General features: G+C 35.5%; 2 protein-coding genes across 2 annotated transcripts; both read right to left on the bottom strand.

Moving 5' to 3' along the window:
• Window positions 1-120: 120 nt before the first annotated feature.
• Window positions 121-3,215, bottom strand: NUDX14 (nudix hydrolase homolog 14). Its single transcript, XM_039020160.2, has 7 exons — window positions 2,685-3,215; window positions 2,414-2,519; window positions 2,256-2,333; window positions 1,801-1,893; window positions 1,519-1,611; window positions 1,014-1,112; window positions 121-543 (listed from the first exon to the last, which is right to left on the bottom strand). The coding sequence occupies exons 1-7, from the start codon at window positions 2,909-2,911 to the stop codon at window positions 304-306; spliced, it is 936 nt and encodes a 311-aa protein (XP_038876088.2). The 5' UTR covers window positions 2,912-3,215; the 3' UTR covers window positions 121-303.
• A 10,463-nt stretch (window positions 3,216-13,678) lies between these two features.
• LOC120068531 (geraniol 8-hydroxylase-like) lies at window positions 13,679-17,489 on the bottom strand. The gene is made up of 2 exons (XM_039020337.2): window positions 16,484-17,489; window positions 13,679-14,443 (listed from the first exon to the last, which is right to left on the bottom strand). Exons 1-2 carry the CDS (start codon window positions 17,372-17,374, stop codon window positions 13,838-13,840), a joined length of 1,497 nt encoding a protein of 498 aa, XP_038876265.1. The 5' UTR covers window positions 17,375-17,489; the 3' UTR covers window positions 13,679-13,837.
• Window positions 17,490-25,700: the final 8,211 nt, after the last annotated feature.

Genomic DNA, 25,700 nt, shown 5'->3' with positions numbered 1-25,700 from the left:
TGCCATGAATGAAATTTTTTGTTCTGCGTTTTGATGTAAGTAGAAGGAAGGAAGGAAAAAAAAAAAAAAAGACCTAGACAACTCTGCTATTCACTACTAGAAAGTTGTTGAGATCTACGATTTTAATGGTTAAGCAAAACATACAAATTTGAGTATGCTTTTTGATTGTGCAACATGTTCTGGTCTTGAGACAGCGTGTTAAGGAACTTCTTACCGTTTTACATAACCCAACAAAAAGTGAATTGAAGAAAGAAAATATTTGCCAAGGCTCAAGGTGAAAGATTATAGAGTTTAGAGAAGACACTAGCATGGTTTCAAAGAAGGCAAAAGCCCTTCCTTCAGAGCCATTTCATAGAATGCAATGGCCATTAGAGCCTTCGCATCGGCTGTAACGCGCCAAAGTTTTCCATAAGGAACAACATGAACCTTAATCAGCTCGCCATGATCCCTGAGTCCAGTTTCCTTTCCTTGCAGCTCTGCTATTGTCTCTTTACTTGCAGATCCTCGATACAAGAAGAGACCGATTCCCTCATCACATCCTCCCTAACCATGAACATGTAAGATAATGTTTAGTCTTTGATAATACACAAATCAAGGGCAAATGGAAAATCTGCAAAACTATGATGCTTAAAAGCTAAAATTAAGATGTTGTGTTGGATGTGGCTTTTGTGTAATGATTTCTTTAGAACTGTGATAAGCATCCAAGAGTTGAGACTGAGAAGTACACAAGAAGTTGCAAAAAGGGCAAGTCACAAGTGAGCGAGTTAGAAGAGGAAACCTTTTTGGTAATAATCATTAATCGGTGGGGAGAGCGAGGTACAATTCTCTTCGGATGGAAACATGACAAACTTATAATATTGAGATGGCTCTTTAAAGACCGTTATATTTCCAAAAGACAGTAGCTCTAAAGAAAACTTTGCAGATTAACAGATCATGGATCTTTAAGAATCTGAAAAGAAAACTAGCCTACTCACAAGTCACAACCATTGATATTTGTTATAATGTGAACTTACTGGAGAGGGAAAGACTCTGCATCCAGTTGCTGGGTCCAAGAAGCCGGTAAGATCGACCATGTCCTCAAGCTTTAACTGAATGCCAATTTCTTCTTCAACCTGATGGTTGCCACACCAAATAACACATCAAAATTGTCAAAGGAAACCTTCCACTCTTCCTTTAATGAAGACCTGCATAACTTGGATTCTCCATTCGAATGTTGTGTAGTACTTTTGTTGTGCAACAAATTTTTCTTTCATACATGTCTGTAAGTATCAACCTCACCAACAATTTGATCAACATCAACATATACCTCTTTGCATCAAATCATGACTTAATAATTAACAGGGGAAAAAATCTATCTAGAGAAGATAAAACAAAGATTTCATAAATTAAAAATAATGAAATCACAATACATATTAGCATATCAGCATAAACTTTGGGAACTTCTTTATTCTAAATCAAAATAACATAAAGTTGAATCACATCGAGAGATCGAGGGAGAGAGAGAAACAGGAATCAGACCTCACGAACTGCAGTGCCAACAAAATCCCCCTTATCGTCATCCAACATACCAGCAGGTAATTCCAACATAAGCTTTCCCACAGGAACTCTAACCTTAAACATAAAACTTCAATTCAATGTGATAAAGAATCAAATTTCAAGTAGTGTTTCACAGCATAAACAACCTAAAAGTTGCAACCTCTGATAGTCATTAGTGTCCAATTACATGGCAAATGATATAATCTCAACAAAACTAGTGAACATGAAAAAGTAACAACAAATTAAATGAAATAAAAGATGAACCTGCTCGGTCAGGACAGCATAGGTTTCTCCTTCGCAACTCAAAAGGATAAGCACAGCAACAGCAGGTCCTCTTGCAAAAACAATACCTGGAACCTATACAAGTTTTAGTTTGTAGAAAAGAAAGAAACCACGGCATTGATCAGTTCCCCAAGTTTAGATTAGCGCCTCAATTGATTTCTTTGGCATAATACCAACTAATATGACTTCATCGTTCTGAGGAACATAAAGGGAAGAGATAAGACGAGCATATTTGAGACCAATTTTTTTAATGAGTGATTGTAGTAAAAGTGATCTAATTATAATTAATAAGTGATTTTAGGATCAATAAATAACTAAAATTCATTTCCCAAGTCGTCATTATTTTTTAATCAGTTCAGTTAAGTTGATCCTAATCTCAATTAACAGATTTTAACAAATTTAGCACCAGAACAAATAAATGGTAGTCGTCCAATTACCTTCTTCCCGGTTTGCTTGTCGTAGATATCAGCTTTAAATTTGAGAAATCCAATTTTGTTTCCGAACATATCAACTCCCTGAACCAAAAATTCTTCAATTACCTTATGACCAAAAAGTGGAAACAATGGTAAAACTCGATGAGCTCATTTTCCACAACCTGAATAAGAACGCTCTTCAGGGACATGGCTCCCTTGGCTAAAATCCCACTCTCACTTTGCAAGTTCATCAGCCACTGTTTGAACAACGATGAATCGATAGCATTCCTGCAATATAACGCATTGAAAAACAAAACCCAAAAGATAAAATCGAAGAAATTCAGAAGTAGTCGTGAATGTAGGGCTTAAGAGGGCGTCAAGAATTGAATAGAGCCGCATAAAAATTGGTGTTCTGTTTGAGAATAAGAAGAATAGAAAGGAAATCGAACTTGCCGGAAATCGGAATCAGAGACACCGGGAGCAGCGAGAATCTGCACGGGTTGATCGAGTTGGCAGGGGATAGTGATGGATTGAGTTGGGATTGGAGAATCAGCCGACATTTTAGAAGAGAAGGATCTTAATGCGAGGGAATTGGAGTGAAGGAAAGAGGATGAAGATGAAATTTGAAACCCTTTGCCCAACGAGCGGAGATATATGGAAGGTTGAAGAAAGTGCGTCATTTTTTTAATCAAATTACGCCGACTTCTGTCCTAGAGTGGAACTGAGATGGCAGAGGATGAAAAAAGAAAGATGACTCGCTATGGTGCTGAAAAATACAAAAAAAAAAAAAAACAAACAAACAAACAAAACAAACTCAATCACTATTGAGCTGGAAGAAAGAAAAATGGATACAATCACCGGTAATCGTCAATGGGTGACCAACGATGATAGGTGGACAATAATCGACGAAGAGAATCCGATGATCCATGAGCAACATGATCAATGCAATACTTTTAATTGTTAGAAGTCATAAATGAAAGAGGCAATTTCTTGTTTTTGTGTGTGAAAATGAGTAAGAAGAAGAGAGAGGAAAAAGATAGAGGGAAAAAAACAAAAACAAAACCCTAGTAACTGGCAATGGGCATCAAGCAACAACAGTTGATCAACGACAGTCACGATAGTCGATAGTCGAAGGTCACAATGGTCAGTCACCAACCATCACTACGGTTGGTTGTTGATGACCAGACGGTCAATCACCGATAGTCAAAACGTTCGGTCATTGACGATCGATTGTTGAGGGTCAAGACGGTCGATCGACAGTCATCGGTGACCATTTATAAGAGATAAGACATGAAGAAAAAAAATTTCAAACACATAACATTCATTAAATATATATATATATATATATATATATATATATATATTCCAAACTCATGGGTTCAATTTCTGCCCAAACATAGATTTGGAGGTAATAGATCTCTCCTACTTGGTCTTCAGTCCATGTTTGTTATACATATTTTTTCAGTAATTTCTGTTGTAACAAATTCAACAGAAATATAGAAAATTCCTTGCCCTCTATAAATTGAACTGTTGTTCACTCATTTTAATTCTTTGCCCTCTATAAATTGAACTGTTATATCCTTATTGAACTCAAGCTGAAATATACAGAAAATTCCTTCTTAACTCATTATTCATCATGGTATTAGAGCTATTGACAAACGTCACCTTTTCTTTTCTTCTCCCTCCTTCCCCGAAATGGCTACCTCCTCTCTTCAAACACCTACCTCACTATCTCATTTCCAACATATGTAATCTCATACATGTTCGCCTTGACTCCACAAACTATGTACAATGGAAATGTCAAATGTCTGTCATATTGAAAGCTCATGCCCTGTTTGGTCACATCGATGGATCCACACCCTAACCAGACCAATTCCTTCCTTCTCGAACACCTCTACCTCCTGCCTAAAGAGAACCCAATCTCGAATACCATACATGGACCTATTGTGATCAAGCCCTTGTCACTCTCATAAATGCCACCCTATCTGTTTTCGCTTTCTTCCATTTCACCTCGGTATCCACCACTAGGGAACTCTGGCTAGCTCTTGAAAAGCGTTATTCTTCTAAACCCCGTACGATTATTAATTTTGGAGCTTTGTTCAGACCTCTACAATGAAAAAAAAAATCGCCTACAGAATCCATCGAGCAATACACACGGCGTGTCAAGGACATCGTTGATCGGCTAGTCGTGGCCTTAATCACCGTTGATGATGAAGAGATGCTCCTCCACATTCTAAATAGATTGCCATCTGACTACAGCCCATTATGCACCTCTCTTCGAACTCGCAATACACCAATTACACTTGAAGAACACCGATTACACTTCCTATGTCACGCTTTATTTCTTTTAATCCTTTAGAACTTATGCATAGTGATGTTTGGGGACCATCTCCTGTTTTATCTAATAAAGGCTTTTGTAACTGTTAGCTTTATTAATGATTTTAACAAATTTACCTTGTTGTTTCCTATGTCCTATAGGTCTGATGTTAGTGGCATATTGCATAAATTTGTTCCTTTTGTTCAAAACTTGTTTTCTGTTCACCTAAAAGTTTTTCGATGTAATGGTGGTGGTGATTTTTGTAATTCTTCACTTTCTTCCCTATTTTCTACTAAAGGCATGTTACACAAGAATTCCTACCCATATACTCTCGAGCAGAATGGGATAGCTGGACAGAAGCATAGATATATTGTTGAAACTGTTGTATTTCTATTATTTCATTCATTTGTCCTTCTTGAATTTTGGCCTTACGCTTTCTTCACTGCTGTTTTCTTAATTAATAGAATTCCAACTTCATCTTTCAATATGATGTCAACATTTGAAAAAATTTTTGGATACACTCCTGATTTGCTACATCTAAAGCTTTTTAGGTGCACATATTATCCTTTATAAAACCATATAATTCATACAAACTTCAACCTAGAACTTCCCAACGTATTTTTCTTGGTTACACTTTAGACTTTAAAGGTTATATTTGTTTTAATCCACTAACACAAAATCAATTTGTTTCACATCATGTTATTTTTTATGAAACAATATCTCCTTTCTCTACTCAATCCGCTGGTATGTGCAATGTTCCACCATTGCCAATTTCCCCTAACAGTTCGCTATCTTCACCTGACTCTCTCATACTTACACCTCAACCAACAATATCACCACCACCTACTATACTTGGCCCTCCACCAAGACTTACTCCATCCTCACCAACAAACACTCAATCTTCACCAGATAATCTTCCCGTCCCAACACCTCCATCTTTAAAGCCAACAATGTCAATCCTTCTCTGTCAACACGACATCCAGCCAATGTCCATCATATGTAAACACGGTCAAAATCTGGTATTGTTAAACCTCAAATTTTGAATTTTAATGTTATTGTGTTTGTCCTTACTGATCCAGCAAATTATTCATAAGCTTCTAAATATCCCTGAGTGGCATTCCACAATTTCAGACGAATTCATAGCTTTACAACAAAAAGGTATTTGGCCCTTGATACCTTGGTCTGTCGATATGAATGTCATTGGTTGTAAATGAGTCTATCGCACGAATTACAATTTTGACGAAACAATCTCATTGTACAAAGCCCACTTAGTTGCTAAAGATTATCACCAAATTGTGGGTTTTGACTTTGATAAAACCTTTAGCCCTATTGTTAAGAAACCCACCATTCGCATTGTTTTGTTTCTTGCTACTCAATACAAATGGCCTCCGTATCAACTAGATATAAAGAATGCATTTCTCCAAAGTCAATTACAGGAAGTTGTCTATATGTCTCAACCTATTGGATTTATTGATAAATCATATCCAGATCATGCATATTTACTTCACAAGAGCTTGTATGGTTTAAAACAAGTGTCGCATGCATGGTATGACAGGTTCATTTATTACTTATACACATTTGAGTTTGACTCTTCATTTTTTGTTTGGTGTATTGGATCGTTTATTACATATCTACTTCTGTATGTAGATAACATTATTCTAGCTGGAACTGGCATATCTTATATCGCTTCTCTCAAGATAACATTGGCTTCAGAATTTCATATTTTTTACTTAGGAAAACTCAAGTATTTCCTTGGCTTGAAAATACATTATCTTTCAAATGGTTTACTTAGTAATCAAGCAAAATATCTCATGGATCTGTTGAAAACCTTTAGCATGACTAGAGCCAAACCTTGTCTCACTTCTATTTCCACCACTGTAGATTTGTACACCACTACCCCATCATTTAATGACACTACTCTCTACAGACATATTGTTGGCTCCCTATAATATCTCACTTTCACTCGTTCCGACATCACATTTGTTGTCAACAAAGTAAGCCAATTTATGCAAAACCCTTCTGTTGTTTATTTCTCTATTGTTAAATGGATCTTACTTAACTTGTTGGAACCTTTGGTCTTGGCATACAATTTTAATCTAGCTCCCTCAATCTCCAGGCATTTTGTGATGCTGACTAGGCAGGTGATGCCTCCAATCGTCATTCGACCACTAGGTTCATTGTTTTTCTCGGCTCTAATCCTTTCCATGGTCTGCAAAGGAACAACTAATTGTCTTTCGTTCTTCCATTGAATCTGAGTATCGTGCTCTTGCCAACACCACCTCTGATGTCTATTGACTTCGTCAAAGATTAGCTTGTAAACATTTTTCTTTTTTATTTTCTTTCATTTCTCCAGTTTTTGCTTCAATCTCCCCAATCTCCTCATCTTTTCAAATATTTCCCTTTTCCCCTCGTCTTCCCATTTCCCGCTAGAACCATTAAAAAAAGAATTACGAAACTGAGTTTCAAACCTAAGAATTGAAAGTGCCTGACACATAAGTGACTTAACACTTTTTTAAAAAAACTTTAAATATAAACAACAAATGAAAATAGATTTTAAAGAAACTACTTTTTTTAGTCATCAAGTTTGCACCATTTTTAGGAACATTTATTAAAAGTTTGAAATGAGAAATGATAATAGTTATTAAACAAGTTTATTTCTCAAAAAATCAGAAATGAGAAATGAGAACGTTATCAAACAAGCCAATAATTTTTTTTTCTTTTTTAGGACTTGAAGAGTATGAAGTCTATCAGTAGTATCACTGATAACATGTTATCATGGAAAACATGTTATCACTGATAATATGATATCTGAAAGAACCGGTGAAGGTCCGCAGTAGAAGAGGATCGATCCCAATTTTCATTTTTCGCAGAAATCTAATCTTACATAATAGAACAAAATCATGCATTATATAGATTTAATTTATAGCATGCTTAATTAACAAAAGAATTAGGGAAGAAAATGACTTACTCTTGTAGCCAAATAATTCTTCACGTATTCCCTCGATCCGGATCACGAACCCTTCGTTCTAGATCTCGATCTCAAAAAAAAAAAATCCAGCAAATATAAATGGCCACCACCAAAAGGTCAACCTCTGTATTCTCTTAGGAATGAGAATCCAGGAGTTATAGGTTTTCTAATTTTAGAAGAGAGGGAAAGATTTGAGAAGAGGAAGAAGAATAATTTTTCTTCTCTGTTCTTGGAGAAATTTTCTAGAGATCTCTCACTGACTCTCATTGGGAAGAAGAAGATGACCAGTCAAAACTGAACCATCTCTCATGTTCTAGTTAGGAGAGAATTAAAGGGAGGGAGTTAATTAGATTAATATATATATATATATATATATAACACATAACCTATAGTTTTTATATTGTATCAAATACAATATAATCTATAATTTATAGTTTTTTATTTTTTTCCTCAACAATGCATGGTATTTAATATAAATCACATTTATACTAAATTAAATTATATGAATCTCATCCATATAATTAATATTTGAATCATATTCAAATATTTAATTCCTCTCTACCATTCATGATATTTAACATAAATCATATTTATATTAAATTTGAGGGTCAGTTACAAATATAGATATTAGACCTAAAGTATTAGCAGATATAACACAATATAAAAAAATATATACAAATATGCCCAAATTTAAATAGTCTATCAGTGATAGATCATATTATTGGTAGGAGTCTATCAGCGATAAACCATATCAGTAAGAGTCTATCAACGATAGAAGTATATCGCTAATAGACTTGAGAGTCTATCAACGATAGAAGTCAATCACTGATAGACTTGGTTATATTTGTAATTTTTTTAAATGATGTTATACACTTGGTTATTATTCCTAAAAATGCTACCGATTGCAATTACCCTAAATTTAATTTATGAAATTCATTTATATAATTAGTATTTGAATCATATTCAAATATTTAATTCCTCTCAAAGTAACCTTTATGTCATAATGTACCGAATACATTATATTAATTTTATCACATATAATTAATTTAATTAATTATATCATATATAATTAATTCCCTCAATTAATTTGAACAATTCAAATTAATTCTCAATAATCCTTGTTGAGCTACCTTACGGACCTGTAGTTTGAAGCTCAATGGTACTTGGATAATTAATTAAACTCTTTAATTAAATTACCTAACATTCATTAACTATCGGTCACTCCACTAAAGACATACAATTGCACTATTCGCACTACAGATATATTTCTGTGTCCATTGGATATAGCCAGTCAATAGTGTAATGATCCTGCACAAATTGCTCATAACTACAGTTGGGCCAAAATTACCGTTTTTCTCTTGTAGTTGCATCTAACTCCTTAAATACCATTGATCCTTCTAATAAACAATAAGTTATAGTCCAACTATGACTAAATCCCTCTCGGGCCAAGAGAGAGTGTGGCCACATTGTTCAAGCCTCGGAATCAGCCCTTAAAAGAGCATTTTATCTACTTACCCTGACATCAAGGAATGAGTGAATTTCGTCTTGTGTAGTGTGTTTCCAACTCCTCAATCAGATGAATCCCTTTAATGGTAGGCATATTGAGTCGGCAATCTGGCCACTCTCACCCATGCAAATCAAATGACCGTCTTCATAGGCAGGAGTTCACAACTCACTTGGGATTTAAATCATGTCACCTATGGTCATCCTGGTTAAATGTAATTCTCTATTATCAACGACGTTATATAATGAGACTAGTCATTTCGTGGCCCGATCTTATATAAACTCTTTGTATAGGATACCTCTGCTCACACGTCTCTACATGAATGATCATGATTAGATCATTTGTAGTACTTTACAAACTTGTAACGTCTACAAAGCGGGTCGTATTCGTAGTGTCACAAGGATAAGGTATCCAGCCTTATCCATCTACTACACACCGTTTAGGTTATCATTTAAACATGATCCACATGTATGTCTCTACATACATGTTCAAATTACATAAAATAGCGTAGGATCTTTCTTCAATTACAACTTAATTTCAACTCTAGTGACTCCAAATAAATTACAGACTCTTGAACACACATATAAGCTCATCAAACAAAAGCCAATTACAAATTTAACTAAGGAATCAAAGAGAATTTAAATGTCAAATCTCAGAAAACCGTATCAATACACCATTTTCATGTAACTTATGAAAAAACACCCACCACACCAAAATCAAACCAAATGGAATACTTAAGTGATGCTCTGATACCAATTGTATGAATATATCAGCATGCAACAGAAGCAATAAGGATCAATAAACATTCTAATTCATTAGTTTTGGCTATAAATAAAGCATGGTCATACAATAATAAAAGAGTTTCATGATATACCTTTGTAGAACCTCTTGAAACTTGAATTTCAGTTGCAAATCTTCTCCAAATCTTCTTGTGAACTACCTCAAAGTCTTCCCTACTATTCTCTTGGATCCTTAGATTGAGTTGTAGGACTCAAAATAAGCTTGAATGAAGGAAATATGGAGAAGAAGCACACTGCTGCAACTTGAAGAACTCCTTCTTCAACCTCTCAAGTTTTTCAACAAAGACTCAAGAATTGCATTAGTTTGCATGTGTGATTTCCCCTTCAATCTTTTCTATTTATTGCAGGACAATCATGCACAGAAGAAGGACACATGAAAAGCACCTAATGCTTGGAAGATTGAATCAAGAAGTGGTGAGAAATAAGTGAGCTCCTTTGATGAAGAAAGTGGAATTCTCCCACTTTTCATTTTCCAATTTGTGTTTTATAAATTGATTTCTAAAATCAATTTAGTTTTCAAAAATTAAAAACTTTATTAATTTTCATAAATTAATGTTATAATAAAATTAATAATAATTAATTAATTAAATAATTTAATTATTTCTAATTAATTCAATATCAAATATTAAATTAATTCTATACAAAATCCACCTTCATGAATTTTTGTTCATGAATTTAATATTTAAATCATATTTAAATATTTAATTGATTCTCCAATTTCGTTTAATTTCAAAATTAAACACGTAATTATATCACATATAATTATTTATTCCCTTAATTCTAATTTGAACGTTTCAAATTAACTTATCACGCTACTCTAAAGCTAATCCATTAACAAGCTAGTAGGGGGACCTCGTGGACCTACAGATCATGGGCTCTAACGATCCGAGATTAATTAGCTAAACTCTTTACACCGAATTAACCCTCATTCGTTAACTAATGGGTCACTCCACTAAAACTCATAGTTGCACTCTCCTCCCTGTAGATATATTATGTCCACTCGATATACCCATAATTAGTAAGTTAACCCTTCATAGGTTATTCGTAATAACGGCTGGGTCAAATGTCTGTTAGCTTAGGATTAAGGTCAAGTTGACTAGGCCATCACTTTGAAATACTCAGTCTTAAATAGTAAACAACATTATAAAGTAAGAATGACTGATTTCGTGGTTTGTTCTTGTACAAACTTATTACATAGGACGCCCCCACTTCTCATGTCATAACATGTACAAATTAGGATCACATCGTCTGTAGTACTTTACAACTTTTTTTAACAAATACAGAGTGAGCCGCATCCAATAGTGTTATCAGAATAAGACACCCAACCTCATTCATATAGTATAGATCATTTTGACTATTTTCTCGAACCTGATCCACTTTTATGTCTCCACATGAAGTTCAAGTACTCATGTAATAGTCATGGATCTTTTAGTTTATTGGATTTCAAAAATGAAATAAGCAATTTATACATTCAACAACAACTTATTGAATTTTCAGAATAAGTTTTATTGTTTACAACGAGTTTTAGGACATAAAACCCAACAAACTCCCACTTGGACTAAAATTCCAGTGGTAACTTATATATCTAAATATATAATACTGAGTTTTTTAGTTTTACAGAGAAATACAATAAAATAAGGCATCACATACCCATGGTTTACCATTTGGTACCCCATACTCAGTTTTTCTCCCACTTGCCCTAGGTTATTCACCTGGTATTCCTAATCTTACTGGGAGATTCTTAAACACTTTAGCCGAAAAAATCATTGTAAACATAATAGTGTACAATAGACTTCTTATTAAACTATACGGGGAATGCATCTTATTTTCACAATACTTGTTTCTTAATAATGGCTAGGAAGTCAGACATTCCTCCCATTACATCAAGGTACTCTCAACTCTTTGAGTAAGACGCGTCTGATATGTCTAAACAACTCTTGTTTACAATATCAATTCAATAACTCTTTATTGATATATGTAAGTTTTTATGGAAACAAATATTACATGGTGATCTTGAATAATATTCCAATAATTGGAATGATATTGAGAAAATAATTTAAGGCAACTAGAAAGTTTTTTCACCAAATTTCATGTTCTATCAAATAGACCTAGAAATCTTAAACTTTCTATACTTTGATGCAATCGAAGTATTTTGATTTTATTTTACCTAACAAGTTTTGTACACTTTGAACTTTCCAAGTGTTAAAAAAAGTATTCAAAACTTACCACTTAGGTTAATATAACTACTTGCCTTTATTGATTTTCTAGCTGTTTTAAATATCTAAATATTTGCAAATAGCTTTTAACTAGGTTGGTTCTTAACAGAAGTTACTATACAGTAGAACAAACATAACTTTGCTAATGACATTTCATTTACAAAAATATATACAATTTTTTTTTTTGCAATAAGATAAACTAACTCTTATTGCAATAACAAAAGCTGATAAGATTATCTTCAGGTAGCAACATCTCCTACTGGTCATGTTAAGGATAGCAAGCAATCTTCAAGAACTAGTTTGCCTGTTTTGCTTTATCTATTCTCTTCTCAGCAAGGTACTGAGGGCAATTTCTCTTTCAATGTCCTTTCTCATTGCAGTGAAAATATTTTCCTTTGTCTGCAGCGTTGGCCTTGCCTTTTCTCCCAGCAATTTTCTTCTTCCCTTTCTCCTTGCTCTTCTTAACAGAAATACTCTTACTTTATGAAGAGGAAGCAACATCAGGCTTTTTAGAGGATGTTCCTCTCTTCTCAGCGATAGTAACGTGTATTTTCGGTTCCAGACCTTTAGCTCTCATCATTATCTGGTAAGCCTGTAGCTCATTCAGAAGAATAGTCAAACTGTATTTAATTTTATTCATAAGTGCATTCGTGCAGAACTGTAGAAAACTCTTCAGAAGAGATTCTAAAATAAAACCGACTTGACTTCTCTTGTCAATGACAACTCCATTTACTTCTGCTACATTGAACGGACTATCATGTCCAGGACATGTTCTCTAACAGAGTCCCCTTCTTTCATTCGGAAATTTTAAATGTATTTAATAGCATCATGCCTTAAGGAGAAAGACGGTTGTCCGAACATCCCGTGTAGAGATTCCATAATCTCTTTGGCAGTACCTATAACCTCATGTTTCTTTGCCAAGACATCAAATATGCTGGCAAGGATATAGGCACAGGCTTTATCATTCGCCCTGATCCATCTATCATATGCATCCCGAATAGTTCGGTTTGCATTGGATCCATGAATGAGAGGATAATCCTCTGTTAAGATGAACCGTAAATCGTCTATCACCAATATAGTATTCAAATCTGATTTCCAAGTTGCATAATTATCCCCAATCAGTTTACTAGATGCCAACAATTGAACTAGTGAACTTGTCATTCTGAAAAATATAAACAAATTATAAGTGAATTTTTTTTATAATCCAATGAAGTTTTAGCAAAATAATAATATACCCAATATTATTTTTACAACGATACTACAACAAGACATTCTTGACTAAATACTATCTCCATAATAACTCGTATTTCGATAGTCATTTAGCTACCGTTTTTTTTATAAGAAATTACTAACTCTTTAGCAATTCTATAAGTGTAACCCTCTATTTTCAGACCTCAAAAGTCCAATCCCAACGATGCACCAGAAGTTGAAAAGTCAAAGTTGAAACCGACTTGTAGAAATCTTATCCATTTATGGAGTTTGAATTGTTCCATCAAACATAAAATAAACCATAAAATATAACTAATGTAAATATAATATAAATAATAAACATTTTAATATAATATAAATAATAAACATTTTAACTTTCTTTTTCTAAAGTCAAGAATATTTTATTTAAGAAAAAACTTAAAATATTTATTCATTCATTCACATAATTTCTCTAGAAATTTTTTTTTGTTATTTATAATATTTCTAGAAATCACCATCTCCATAAAAAGACCATTGACATTCACGTCGACATCCATGAAATAGAAACACTTGGCTTGATAGGTGAAAGCAGTTTTTGTATGAAAATCTATAATTAAACAAGAAGCGGGAAGGCTCTCAAAGGAGTAGCCATTTCAACAGTGAGTCCAAGCTTTTCATCCATATTCACATCTTCAGGTTGAAGACCATCTTCAAGCTTCCAATCAAAGAAATGAATAACCGAACCCAACATCAAAGGCAGCATTCTCATTGCCAATGGCAATCCAGGGCAAATCCTCCGTCCGGCGCCGAACGGAATCAGCTCAAAATCTCTGCCTTTAACATCAATTTCCATCTCTAAGAACCTCTCTGGCTCGAACATTTCTGGGTTCTTCCATACGTTCGAATCTCTACCCATAGCCCATAAATTTACGAGCAGTTGAGCGCCCTTTGGGATTGTGAAGCCTGAAATTTCAACGTCTTGTATGGCTTTACGAGGCAGTAGAAAAGGGGCAGGGGGATGGTATCTGAAAGTTTCTTTAATTATTGCTTGTAAATAACGTAGCTTTGAAATGTCTGATTCTTCAATTGGGTTCCCTTTTCCAATTACTCTTCGGATTTCTTCTTGAGCTTTTGATAGCTTTTGTGGGTTTTTAAGTAGTTCTGCCATTGCCCATTGCAGTGCTGCAGAACTTGTATCTATCCCAGCAACAAATAATACCTATAAAACCCATAGAGAACAATCAAATCTAAGAGAAGCTCATTTCAAAATTTTGGTGGAATTCAGAAATTAATCTAGATGGAATACGAAACATTTTGCTACTATTCTAGAAAATTTCTATGCGAGCCATTCAAATAGTACCTCTATGTTTTTAAAAATTGTAATATTAGGATGAATTTTCATAAAAATTTTAAAAATACCTTTGAGTAAAACTTTATTTATAATTTTGAATGAAATTTAGATATAAAATGGATGGATGTGACTTAGAATGAAAATTTAAATATAATGACATTTTAAGTCATCGCTAAACAATTATAAATCCCAATTTGTGTTTAAAATTTGATAGGAAGTATATCCCAACCACAAAACTTTTTTTTTTTTTTTTTTTTTTTTTTTTTTTTTTTTTTTTTTTTGCAACTTGCTCCAACCAAAAAGCTAAAAAAGCTAAAAAGAATATTTAAGGAAAAAAAAAAAGGAAATTGCATTGTATGATAAATACATTTAAAGAAATCAAAATCATGACATCAATTTTTTTTTATAATTGCAGGTGTGACAATCACATAGAAATCAGATAATAATCAAATAGCAATCAAATTTTCAGATGGGAGTTTTTTTTACATGTTTGCAAAAAAATAAAATCTAGGGATACACGTCCAATTTTCAATTTTTTTTTTTATTAAAGTTGTAATTGCCCCCAAAAAAAAAATTGCGGTCTTTGTAATTTTTGTCATGCAATTATGGTGAGAAGATGCAAAGAGATGAATGCACCTGTATAATAGATTCAAGTAATTTTCTAGCCAAAATATTTTATGAAAAATGAAAAATAAAAAGTTGCCACATGTCAAATTGTGTTGAGGCATGAGTTGGGATGAAAACAATTTTTTCTAAATCCACCTAGTTATATATGTAAATTTAATTGGGTAATATGATGCACCCCATTCTTATCACTTACACTAAAAAACAATGAAAATATTTTAAAAAGAAATAAAAAAGAGTTTACCGTATGGCAAATTATGATTGAACAACTTAGATACGTAAAGATGGATGTGGTGTGAATGCACTATTTTAGGTCATCACTACACAATTTTAAGTCTTAATTTTAGTTCAAATTTTTAAAGGATTTCTATTTAATGATATTTTAGAAACGTATATTAAAGTTGGAGGATAATATTGTAACTTTTAAAAATACAGAAGTAATATTTTTTTTTTAACAGAAAAAGTAAATTTCAAGTGAATTTGTTAAAATTTAACCAAAAAATAATAACAACAATAAAATTACCACTAAACGCAATAGCAATACTTCCTACCCATTTGAACCCATTTATTGTAGCCTAGCTCCTCCAACCACAAAGGGTAAAGAGCTAAAAAAGACAATATTTAAGAAGAAGAAAAAGAAAATAAGACCTTACATGCGGATGTGGTTGTAAATTAACCCAAAAGGAATAATTGTGAATCAAAATAGGGTTATTTTAAATATAGGAAAATGAACCAAAATATTTATAAAATATAGTAGAATTTTAGAACTATCAATAATAGATACTGATAGAAATCTATCAGTGTCTATCAACGTCTATCATTGATAGTGAAATCCACGTTAAACCCAAGAAATAAAGTACAAAATTTGAGCCAAACTAAACATAACTAATTGATATATGAGTATGTCATAAGATACGCAGATGAAATCCTTATATTTTTAATTTTACTAAAATTTTGAATTTATGATTAGATTTGTAAGCATTTGGTTTTTTCTTTTTGTTTTTTAAAATTAATTCTATAGACTTATTTCTATCTTAGTTATCTATTTTATACCGATGGCTTAAAAAACCAAGCCCAAATTTAAAAATAAAAAAAAGTCATTTGAAAAAACTTGTTTGTTGGAAGTTGGCTATAAAGTCAACCATGTATTTGATAAATATGCAAATCATTATAAAAAGATAGAAAGAAAATAGGATTCAATTTTAAAAATTAAAAAAAAAAAAAAAATGGCCAAACGGGCTGTTAACAACAAATTTAAAAAAATGAAGAGGTTGAGGTAGATACCAATAATAAGTGTTTGAACTCAGTTTTCCCCATTTTGATATCGCTGTTTGCATTGTCAAGGTCGAGAAGATAATGCAAAAAATCATGGCTATGATTATTAGAACCACAACTTTTCTTCTGCTGATCAAGTCGTTCCTCAATCATCTGCTCCAACACATAAAAAATCTTATCAAAATAAACACACTGTCTCTTCTTTATCCCTTGAAAATCAAATTTCTTCAGCAAAGGAAAATAATCTCCAAAATTCGGCCTCGCAGCTTCTTCCATAATCCCTCTTACAGCAACTTTAAACTCTCTCCCAATTTTCGAATTTGGGTCCACAAAATCCACCGAAAAAATCGTATTCGAAAGCAAACTCAACGAAGTCACAAATCCCACTTCCCCAAAATCCACTGCTTCACCTTTCATCGCACATCTCGAAATCTCCTTCACCAGCTCCGCCGCTCTGGCTCGGCGGAGACTCTCGTTGGCGTCGAGAATCCGGGCGGCGAACAACTGGGTGTTGCAAATTCGTCGGAGGTTTCGCCAGAGAGGTGAAATGGGAATCCATGGGAGGCCGAAAAGCTCGTGGTTGTGAGTGGTCATGGAGTCAGGGACGGTTCTGCAGGACAAAAACTGGTCGTGGGTTTGGAGGACTTGTTTGGCCATGGCGGAGGAGGAGATGACGACGGTGGTGATTTGGCCGAGTTTTAAGGTCATGATTGGGCCGTAGGATTTGGCGAGATTGGATAGAGATTTGTGGGGAGGGTTGCCGAGAGCTAGAAGATTGCCGATGAGCGGCAAAGGCTTTGGGCCGGGGGGAAGCTTGGGGATGGTTTTGGTCATTGTTTTCGAAATCATGAAGAGCCATGCTAAGGGAAGTAGAAGAATGCAGATCCAGAAGAAATCCATCTCTCACTACATTTTGTTTCCTCCTTCTTCCTTTTAAATCGATTCGAGGATGTTGATGCCATTTGATAACGTGTTGCCTAGGCCACATTTGATATTATGTAGGCCCCATTTGAAGTTTTAGTTTTCCCGTTTATTTTTATGAACTTACACTTATTTTTCTTCATTTTTCTACTATAATTTATCATAAACTTGAAATCGTTTGAATTCTAAGTGATTTTTTAAAATAAAATAAACAATTTCACTAAAGTCTATTTTGTTTATGTTTAAAAGTTTGGCTTGGTTTTAGAAATATATGGGAAGAAGTGGACGATCAAATAAAGAAGTTTGATGTTATGACAAAAACAAACGATAAGCAAAGAATAAGAAGAGAAGAAATTAACACATAAATTAATGTTAGTTACGTCAATGTATTGAGGGAAAAGTAGTTTTATTAACTTGCGGAGAATAAATAGATATAATATATAGGTGAGATTGAAATGGTTTATGTATGACTCCTCTCCTAAACTCTAGATAGAACAAACCCAAAATAAAGGTCTTAAACAAACATAAATAGAAATGCAGTCTCAACATAATTTAGGTGGTCATTTGAGATTCATGTTTCGTCATTTGATACAGATAACATTTCGAGGCATAAGAATATTAGAAAGTATAGTATTAAGCTTAATTTTTAAAAACTAAAAGTCAAAATAGTTTTTGTTTTTGCTTCCCGTGTTTAGAATTAAATAAAAACAAAAGAAAAAAAAAGTGGACAAGTGAAAAGAATAAAAACGGCTGAAATTTTGAAGAAAAGAAATGGTTGGGCACGTGTTGATGGTGCTTGTGGTTATAAGTGATATAAGTAAAGAAAAATACTTAGGTGCATCTTGAATAGCATCTATGTTTATGCATCCATCTAAATTATCTGATCATAATTTATTAAGTGTCAAATTCTTTTTATTTTATTTTTTAAAAATTATTTTACTTCTGCTAAAATCTAAGTTTACGTGTGATGCGTTGGAAGTCTGTTCTTTCATTTATGCTCAACATCTCTCGATGCGGATGCTACACTTATCCTATCTCTAGGTTGCATGCACTAGTTAAAATGAACAGGTAAATGACATGAATAATTTTATCTATAGAATTACTCACGCCCTAGCTTGATGTGTTCAACAAGTAACTACTCTCTTGTGTAACTAATTTCTTTTTCACTTCAATCAACTGATCATGTGGATTTAAGCAACAAATTTTATGCACTTATCAAGCTGGAAGATTCACATACACAAACAACTTAGAAAATTAATAGATGTGATGCGTTGGAATGGTTGCCATTAAGATTGAATTAAAGAAATAAGTCTTGATACATATAATCTTAGTCCAATCAAGTAGGATAGTGAGTGAGAATACAAAGTAAAAGAAAGAAGTCAAGCCGCAGGGTTCAGCCTCTTGTCCCCTTTAGTTTGTTTTAGCTTGTTGTTGTTGACTCGGTGGAAAGGTTGAAGGAGATATGTCACACCCCTTCCCAGATTATCCTCTTAATCTAGAAGAGTATGTGATGACAATAGTTGCCAACCCTTTTGTAGCACTACTGCCTAACAAACCTGTTTAACCTACCTAGGAAATCCTGGAATGACATATTTAATATTCAAGGGCTACCGGAACTTAAAACATTGAAAATAACCTCAGGGCTCCATACATAGCAAACTCATAATTTATATACAGAAACAAGGTTCAATGGGTCCCACACTTATTACTAGTCCCTAATATGTAAACACATGTGTATAAATATTTACAAAACAAATACCTAACTTTCTCTTCCAACCGAGTTTTTAAGTTGTAGAGCAATAATGTAGTTATCCATTGGGGAGATGACCACTACCTAGGAGAAAGAAAACATTTAAAAGAGTGAGCTATTAGCCCAATGAGTGACTAATAAATCATAAACATCATGCTTTAAAACTAAAACTGCCAAACAAACTCACATTTAAAACTTTCAAGCATAGTATATCTTTAAAACATAGCTTAACATAATTCTTAATTGAGAGAGAATCTTTTTCCTCAATCCCTCAACGTTAAACCTTAGTTGGTGTGGAGTATTTTCAACACAACCAACATCAAGTCTACCTACGTGCACGTGGTTATCACTAAGTACCATCATACTTTAGGTACTAATGCCCAAATACCTTCTCCTTGACCTTCAATATCAGGTTTTAATAATCATCATAAAACTCATACTTTGAAGTAAATCATACTTTGGAAGCATAGCATCATAAATCGTATGCTTAAACATTTTTGCCAATAAACATCTCTTCCAACGCATGCTTCTTGAAATATAAGTATTGAAATACTTAAGTCATGCTAATAAACTTCTTTAAAACTAATATGCGTTAATGGCCTCATGAAACATAGTTTGCTTGGAAATTATTTTAAACATTCATTTAGACAAGCATAAGTATAAACATTTAAGTAAAGCATGTGTTACTAAAACATTTAGAAAACATCAATTTTGTCACTCACAGCCTTGGACGTTTCCTCCTAGGGTTAATAAGTGCTTCCTATTGGCGTTAACCCTGTGGAAATAAATAACATATTTAGCTAGTACCTTTGATCTTCTTGTGAGACTAACTCACCTAAATAAACTTAGCATTCAACTTTAGACCCCAATTTCCCTCTCAACGCATATCTTCCTATGCATCCAACACTTAGGAAAAATTTGAGTAACTAAGCCTTAGCATGCAGTCAGCAGAGCACTTTATGCGCTCATCGCATGTCCTATGCGCTCATCCAGTGTGCCAACACACGATCAGCCCCTTGCGCCCAATGCTTCTGCCTTAAAACCTAGTGCCCCTTATGCTCACGGCTTCAGCACATGCCCGCATAGCGCAACGCATCCTTCGCGCATAGCTTCAGTGCATCCCTTACGCCCAATCAGCTCCTCGTGCGTGCCTTCAGCCTGCCTGAGTTGAGCAGCCTGCTTATTCAATGGTTGCAGCTGCCCACTTGTTCAACCAAAACCCATTTTCACTTTTGAGCTCAAATAACTTATTTTTCAGACTTTATCTAGGAAACTTTCCTTCTACACATTTGTTTAAAAACATCTTAAATTGCTTATTTTAAAATTTGAGCTCTTAATTCCTTGTGGTTTGTCCGAAAACCTCAAATTTTCATCACTAGCCCAAATTCATCCGAGAGCTTGACCTTCTTGCAATCTTCTTCAGATTGCAACCTGAATTCTTTGGAGATTCCTTCCAGCAGCCCTAGCTCAAACTGCACTCATCAAGCTTTTGAATGGCTCTAGAATCACCTTATTAGCACGAGTAAAAAGCTTAAATTAAGCCTTTGAATTGAAACTTTTCTTTTATACTAAGCATTGCATGTCCTCAATGCATTCTTAAGCTGCCAACTCACCCACTAAGTGGGATTAACTCCCTTAATTTCGGCAGCGGGTCCATGATAACAGGTGACTAAGCTGCTAACCACCATTTGATCAAAGCATGGCTTCACCATCAACTCGTCCTTGCTTGACACAATCAATGCATGTCCCTTGGCCAACACATAGCCTCAATGCATCTAACCATCATCTAGTCTAGTGCCGACGCCTGATTTCCTTTTTTCGTGGCCTTTTCTTTGAATATCACATAGACTCAACCAACACATGGCTCAACCTCATCGTACAGCTCCCTAGCCAGCACCATCGCATAGCCACCAGTTAGCACCATTGCCTTGCCTAAATGCCATCGCATAGGCTTACCTGCCCACGCCGCATATCAGGCCTTCGCACGTACATCCATCCTTGGCATATACCTCAACTTGGTAGCACCTTACCTCGTGCGTCCTGCTCCCAAGCTCAGCAATGCCTAAGGCCTTCAAGCTCTTGTGCACGCATCCTTGCCCATCTAACCTCTCATGGGCTCGATCAATGCTTGCTCTTGCTCAACGCATGGTGTCACAATCGCTCTTTTGGAAGCTTCTCTTAGCGATTGTGCGGCACTTCTTCCCACTCACGAACAAGTCAGCCAACTCAAATACGGACTGCCAATGGCACACCGAGTGCCTCTCGCAACCTCCACCCCCGTTTTAGGGAAAACGGTTTTAGAAAACAGGTTTGGAGAAAAGGTTTTCGTAAGAAGTTTTTGTGAGTGTGAATAAAGAAAGAAAGATTATAGTAGACTAGAAAGCAATAAGCAACAACAACAGCTTTATAGAGTACTACTCCGGGTATGAGGAAGTGATAGTTAGTCTTATCCCCATATAGTGCATTCTGAACAAAAAGCCAACTGGCGCCCTTGCATATGCAAAAAGGCGGGTGAGTGGTCACTTACAATGAAAATGTAAAGAAAGCAAGCTAACTAAGCTAATACAAAACAAGATATGAAAGTATGCTAGAAGGGGGTTGGATAGGGCATGCGGCCATGGGCAACAGGCCCTGGACAAGCATGACCGTGACATTCTCCCCCACTTAATTGGTTGACGTCCCCGTCAACTGACTTTGTTCAAAATCTGCGATGGCTGGAGCTGCATTCTTCAAATCTTCGGCCCGCTCCCAACTGATCTCTTCGCCTGGGAGATCCTTCCATTTCACTAAGAACTCTGTCAGTTCTCGTCTGGGTCTTCCAATACGGCGCGTACGTTTATCCAGGATTTGTGCAACTTCTTTCTCAGCAGAACTCTTCATCGTGGCTGGTGGGCGCCTTAGCATGTTTCGTTGTTCATCCTCGGGATCGGGATGATAGGGCTTCAGGATACTCACATGGATGACAGGATGAATCTTCATCCATGAGGGTAACTGAACCTTATATGAGGTTCTCCCGACCTTCTCAATTACCTCCACTGGACCTTCATATTTCCTTACTAGCCGTTGGTCTCTCTGGCCTCGGAAACGAAACTGTTCCGGTCGTAGCTTGATCAGGACCTTGTCCCCGGCTTGAAACTCGAGGGCCCTCCGCTTCTTATCAGCCCACTTTTTCATCCTTCTTGATGCTCTTTCTAGGTAGGCGCGAGCTATCTCAGAGGTTTTGCTCCACTCTTTAGTGAAGTTATGTGCCTGAGGACTTTTGCCTGCATAAGGGTGGTCCACCAAGTGTGGCATGAGTGGCTGTCTGCCGCACACCACTTCGAAAGGCGTTTTTCCGGTCGCGGAACTCTGCTGGCTATTGAAGCTGAACTGAGCCACATCTAACAACTGGACCCAGTTCTTCTGCCTAGCGTCGATAAAGTGACGCAGATATTCCTCGAGCATACTGTTGAAGTGTTCCGTCTGGTCGTCAGTTTGGGGATGATAGCTAGAGAAGATATTCAGTGTTGACCCCAATATTTTGAACAATTCTGTCCAGAATGTCCCAGTGAATCTTCCGTCCCGATCGCTAACAATGCTCGCGGGGACACCCCATAATTTCACGATGTGTTTGAAGAACAGCTGGGTAGTCATTACGGCTGTGCACATTTTCGGCGTTGGGACGAAAGTGGCATATTTTGAGAACCGGTCGATGATAACAAGGATCGATTCGAACTCTCCCACCTTGGGCAAATGGGTGATGAAGTCGAGAGACACGCTCTCCCATGGTCTAGAGGGCACAGGTAGGGGTTCCAGTAGACTCGCTAATTTCACCCTTTCGACCTTATCTTGTTGGCAGACAAGGCAAGTCTTGGTAAATTGCATGACATCGTCCCGAAGGCTTGGCCAATAGTAGCCTTGTTTCAGAAGGGCATAAGTCCTTTGCCAACCATTATGTCCTGCCCACGGTGTGTCGTGGCACTTCTTCATCAGCGACCTTCGTAACTCCCCGGATCTGGGGATGTAGAGGCGATTGCCCTTGGTGTATAGTAGATCATCTTCCACCCAGAACTGGCGTGTCTTTCCCTTTTTGGCCAACTGTAGGATGGCCTGCGCCGCTGTGTCGTGTGTCAATTGAGTTTTAACAGTTTCTCGTACTGTTGCACTCAACGTACTTGCTTGTAGGCGGGCGAACATGCGGCCCTGTGAGCGATCTGAAGTATTGCTTTCTGGGAGCTGTCCAGCTCTTCGACCCGCTCCTCTATGTGAGCAACAGAGCCCGAGGAGCTATCGCCTCGTTCAAAGCTACCGAACCGTACTGTTTTGGTCTCGACCCTCATCATCAATTCTCTGACGGGTAATTCGTCTAGGCGGCCTACTACCGCATCAATTCCATCGGCTTTCTCGGCAACTTCTTGTAGCCGAGTCTCTAGGAAACGGACATTATCTGGGACCTCTCTCAGGTAGAGCATTTGCTCTTCCATCTCTACCAATCTGTCCACATGGGACTTATTCAGGTTCTTCGTCGCCGACATGATCACTGATCTTCCCTCTATAAGCCGATTAGGCTCTAATACCAACTGTCACAATCGCTCTTTCGGAAGCTTCTCTTAGCAATTGTGCGGCACTTGTTCCCGCTCACGAACAAGTCAGGCAACTCAAATACGGACTGCCGATGGCACACCGAGTGCCTCTCGTAACCTCCACCCCCATTTTAGGAAAAACGGTTTTAGAAAACGGGTTTGGAGAAAAGGTTTTCGTAAGAAGTTTTTGTGAGTGTGAATAAAGAAAGAAAGATTGTACTAGACTAGAAAGCAATAAGCAACAACAGCTTTATAGAGTACTACTCCGGGTTTGAGGAAGTGATAGTTAGTCTTATCCCCATATAGTGCATTCTGAACAAAAAGCCAACTGGCGCCCTTGCATATGCAAAAGGGCGGGTGAGTGGTCACTTACAATGAAAATGTAAAGAAAGCAAGCTAACTAAGCTAATACAATACAAGATATGAAAGTATGCTAGAAGAGGGTTGGATCGGGCATGCGGCCATGGGCAACAGGCCGTGGACAAGCATGACCGTGACACATGGCATCCCATGCGGCCACCTCTTAGCCTTATGGTCAATTCCTCCCATGCGGCCAACTAGACTTTGTGAGCATTGAGAAAATATGTAGAAAATCAATATTTATGGGTTTGATTCCTTTAGAAGATCTATAAGTTAAAAGAGTATAAAGAAGGAAGAGTTGGTAGGAAAAAGTGGTAATTGAAAAAAGAGAGAAATATTTGGATATATTTTAGGTTGCACCAATTTTTTAAAAGTTCACTTTAATTTCAGACTAGAAAAAATTAAAGAAAAATTTTATTACGTGAAAAACTATATTTAAACCACTTAATTAAAAAGATAGGTGCAATCTAAAACCAGCAAACGTGTGGAAGAAATTGAAAATGGAGGAAAATAAAATTGTTCTGTCATGTGGAACAATAATTGAAATTAAATGATGAAAAAGAAAGAGAAGGGGAAAAGATAAAACAGGGATATATGAATAAAATTTAAAATAAAAAAAAAGAAAAAAAAAAAAGAAAAGAAATTTGTGGTTCAGCCACAAGTGAAATTAAATGATCCAAAGAGTGAGAGGGAGATAAAGATTGTTTGGACATGGATGGGTTCACGTGATATCATTATTGTTGTTATTATTATTTTGACAACAATTGTGAAGTTGGAAGAAAATGTTTTTATTGCATCTTACTAAAACAAATGGTTATGAAGAAAGGAAATGAAGTTATTGTACTATTTTAATTGACAAAAGGACAAGATGTATCTTAATAGTTTGATGAAAGAGGGTGGAATTTGAAAGGTTACATTAATTAGTTCCTATGACCATCTCTAGACTCTAACAATCACTTTCAACTATGAATTTCGGTGAAAATCACTTTCAATGATCAACTTCGACAATCATCTTTATTAGACAATCAATTTTGAGCTCCGACAATCACTTCCGATGACAAACTCATCAACTCTAATACCACCTTCATGCGTAGGCTTTGACAACCACCTTCGACTACGAACTTCGATGAAAATCATCTTCGATAATCAACTTCGACTACCACTTTCGATTATTTATAAGATTGATTGCTTCTTAACAATTCCGCTACAGTCTAGGAAGAGGTATTGTTTACTTGGTAGGACTGGCCAACTTAACTATTTTAATTATGAACAATTATATATATATATATATTTGTATGCATGAAATTGGCTCATTATTGGTCATGATTATACATATATGTATATCTATATACACATACACCCTATTATTTGTGAACATGAAAATAAACCCTAATGACAACTCTATTTTTTTTTGTGCAAGTTCAACTCATATGTTCCAAGACTGTTAAATTATGTCATATATTTGTTGATTATATAAATAATAGTATTTTGTATATGTTAAGTGCAATATTACATAGAAAATTGTAAAATATATTTTTATTTAATTTAATTCACATATCAAATGAGTGTTAAGCATATTTGGAAAACTATGTAAGTAGTTGAAAAGTATGTAACAAATAACAAAAGAAAAAAA

The sequence above is a fragment of the Benincasa hispida genome, chromosome 12 (genome assembly GCF_027475165.1).
Source record: "Benincasa hispida cultivar pf3 chromosome 12, pf3_genome.v1.1, whole genome shotgun sequence".
NCBI classification, from domain to species: domain Eukaryota; kingdom Viridiplantae; phylum Streptophyta; class Magnoliopsida; order Cucurbitales; family Cucurbitaceae; genus Benincasa; species Benincasa hispida.
Note: the sequence above shows the minus strand (reverse complement) of the source record. Positions and strands in the feature narration are given on the sequence as shown.

Excerpts from the sequence above, each read along its gene's own strand:
- NUDX14 (XM_039020160.2), bottom strand. The coding sequence starts at position 2,911 with ATGACGCACTTTCTTCAACCTTCCATATATCTCCGCTCGTTGGGCAAA. Across the intron at positions 2,520-2,684 it reads GTCTCTGATTCCGATTTCCG|GAATGCTATCGATTCATCGT; the intron begins GCAAGTTCGATT and ends GTTATATTGCAG. Across the intron at positions 544-1,013 it reads GCAGAGTCTTTCCCTCTCCA|GGAGGATGTGATGAGGGAAT; the intron begins GTAAGTTCACAT and ends GTTCATGGTTAG.
- LOC120068531 (XM_039020337.2), bottom strand. The coding sequence starts at position 17,374 with ATGGATTTCTTCTGGATCTGCATTCTTCTACTTCCCTTAGCATGGCTC. Across the intron at positions 14,444-16,483 it reads AGTTCAAACACTTATTATTG|GTATTATTTGTTGCTGGGAT; the intron begins GTATCTACCTCA and ends TGGGTTTTATAG.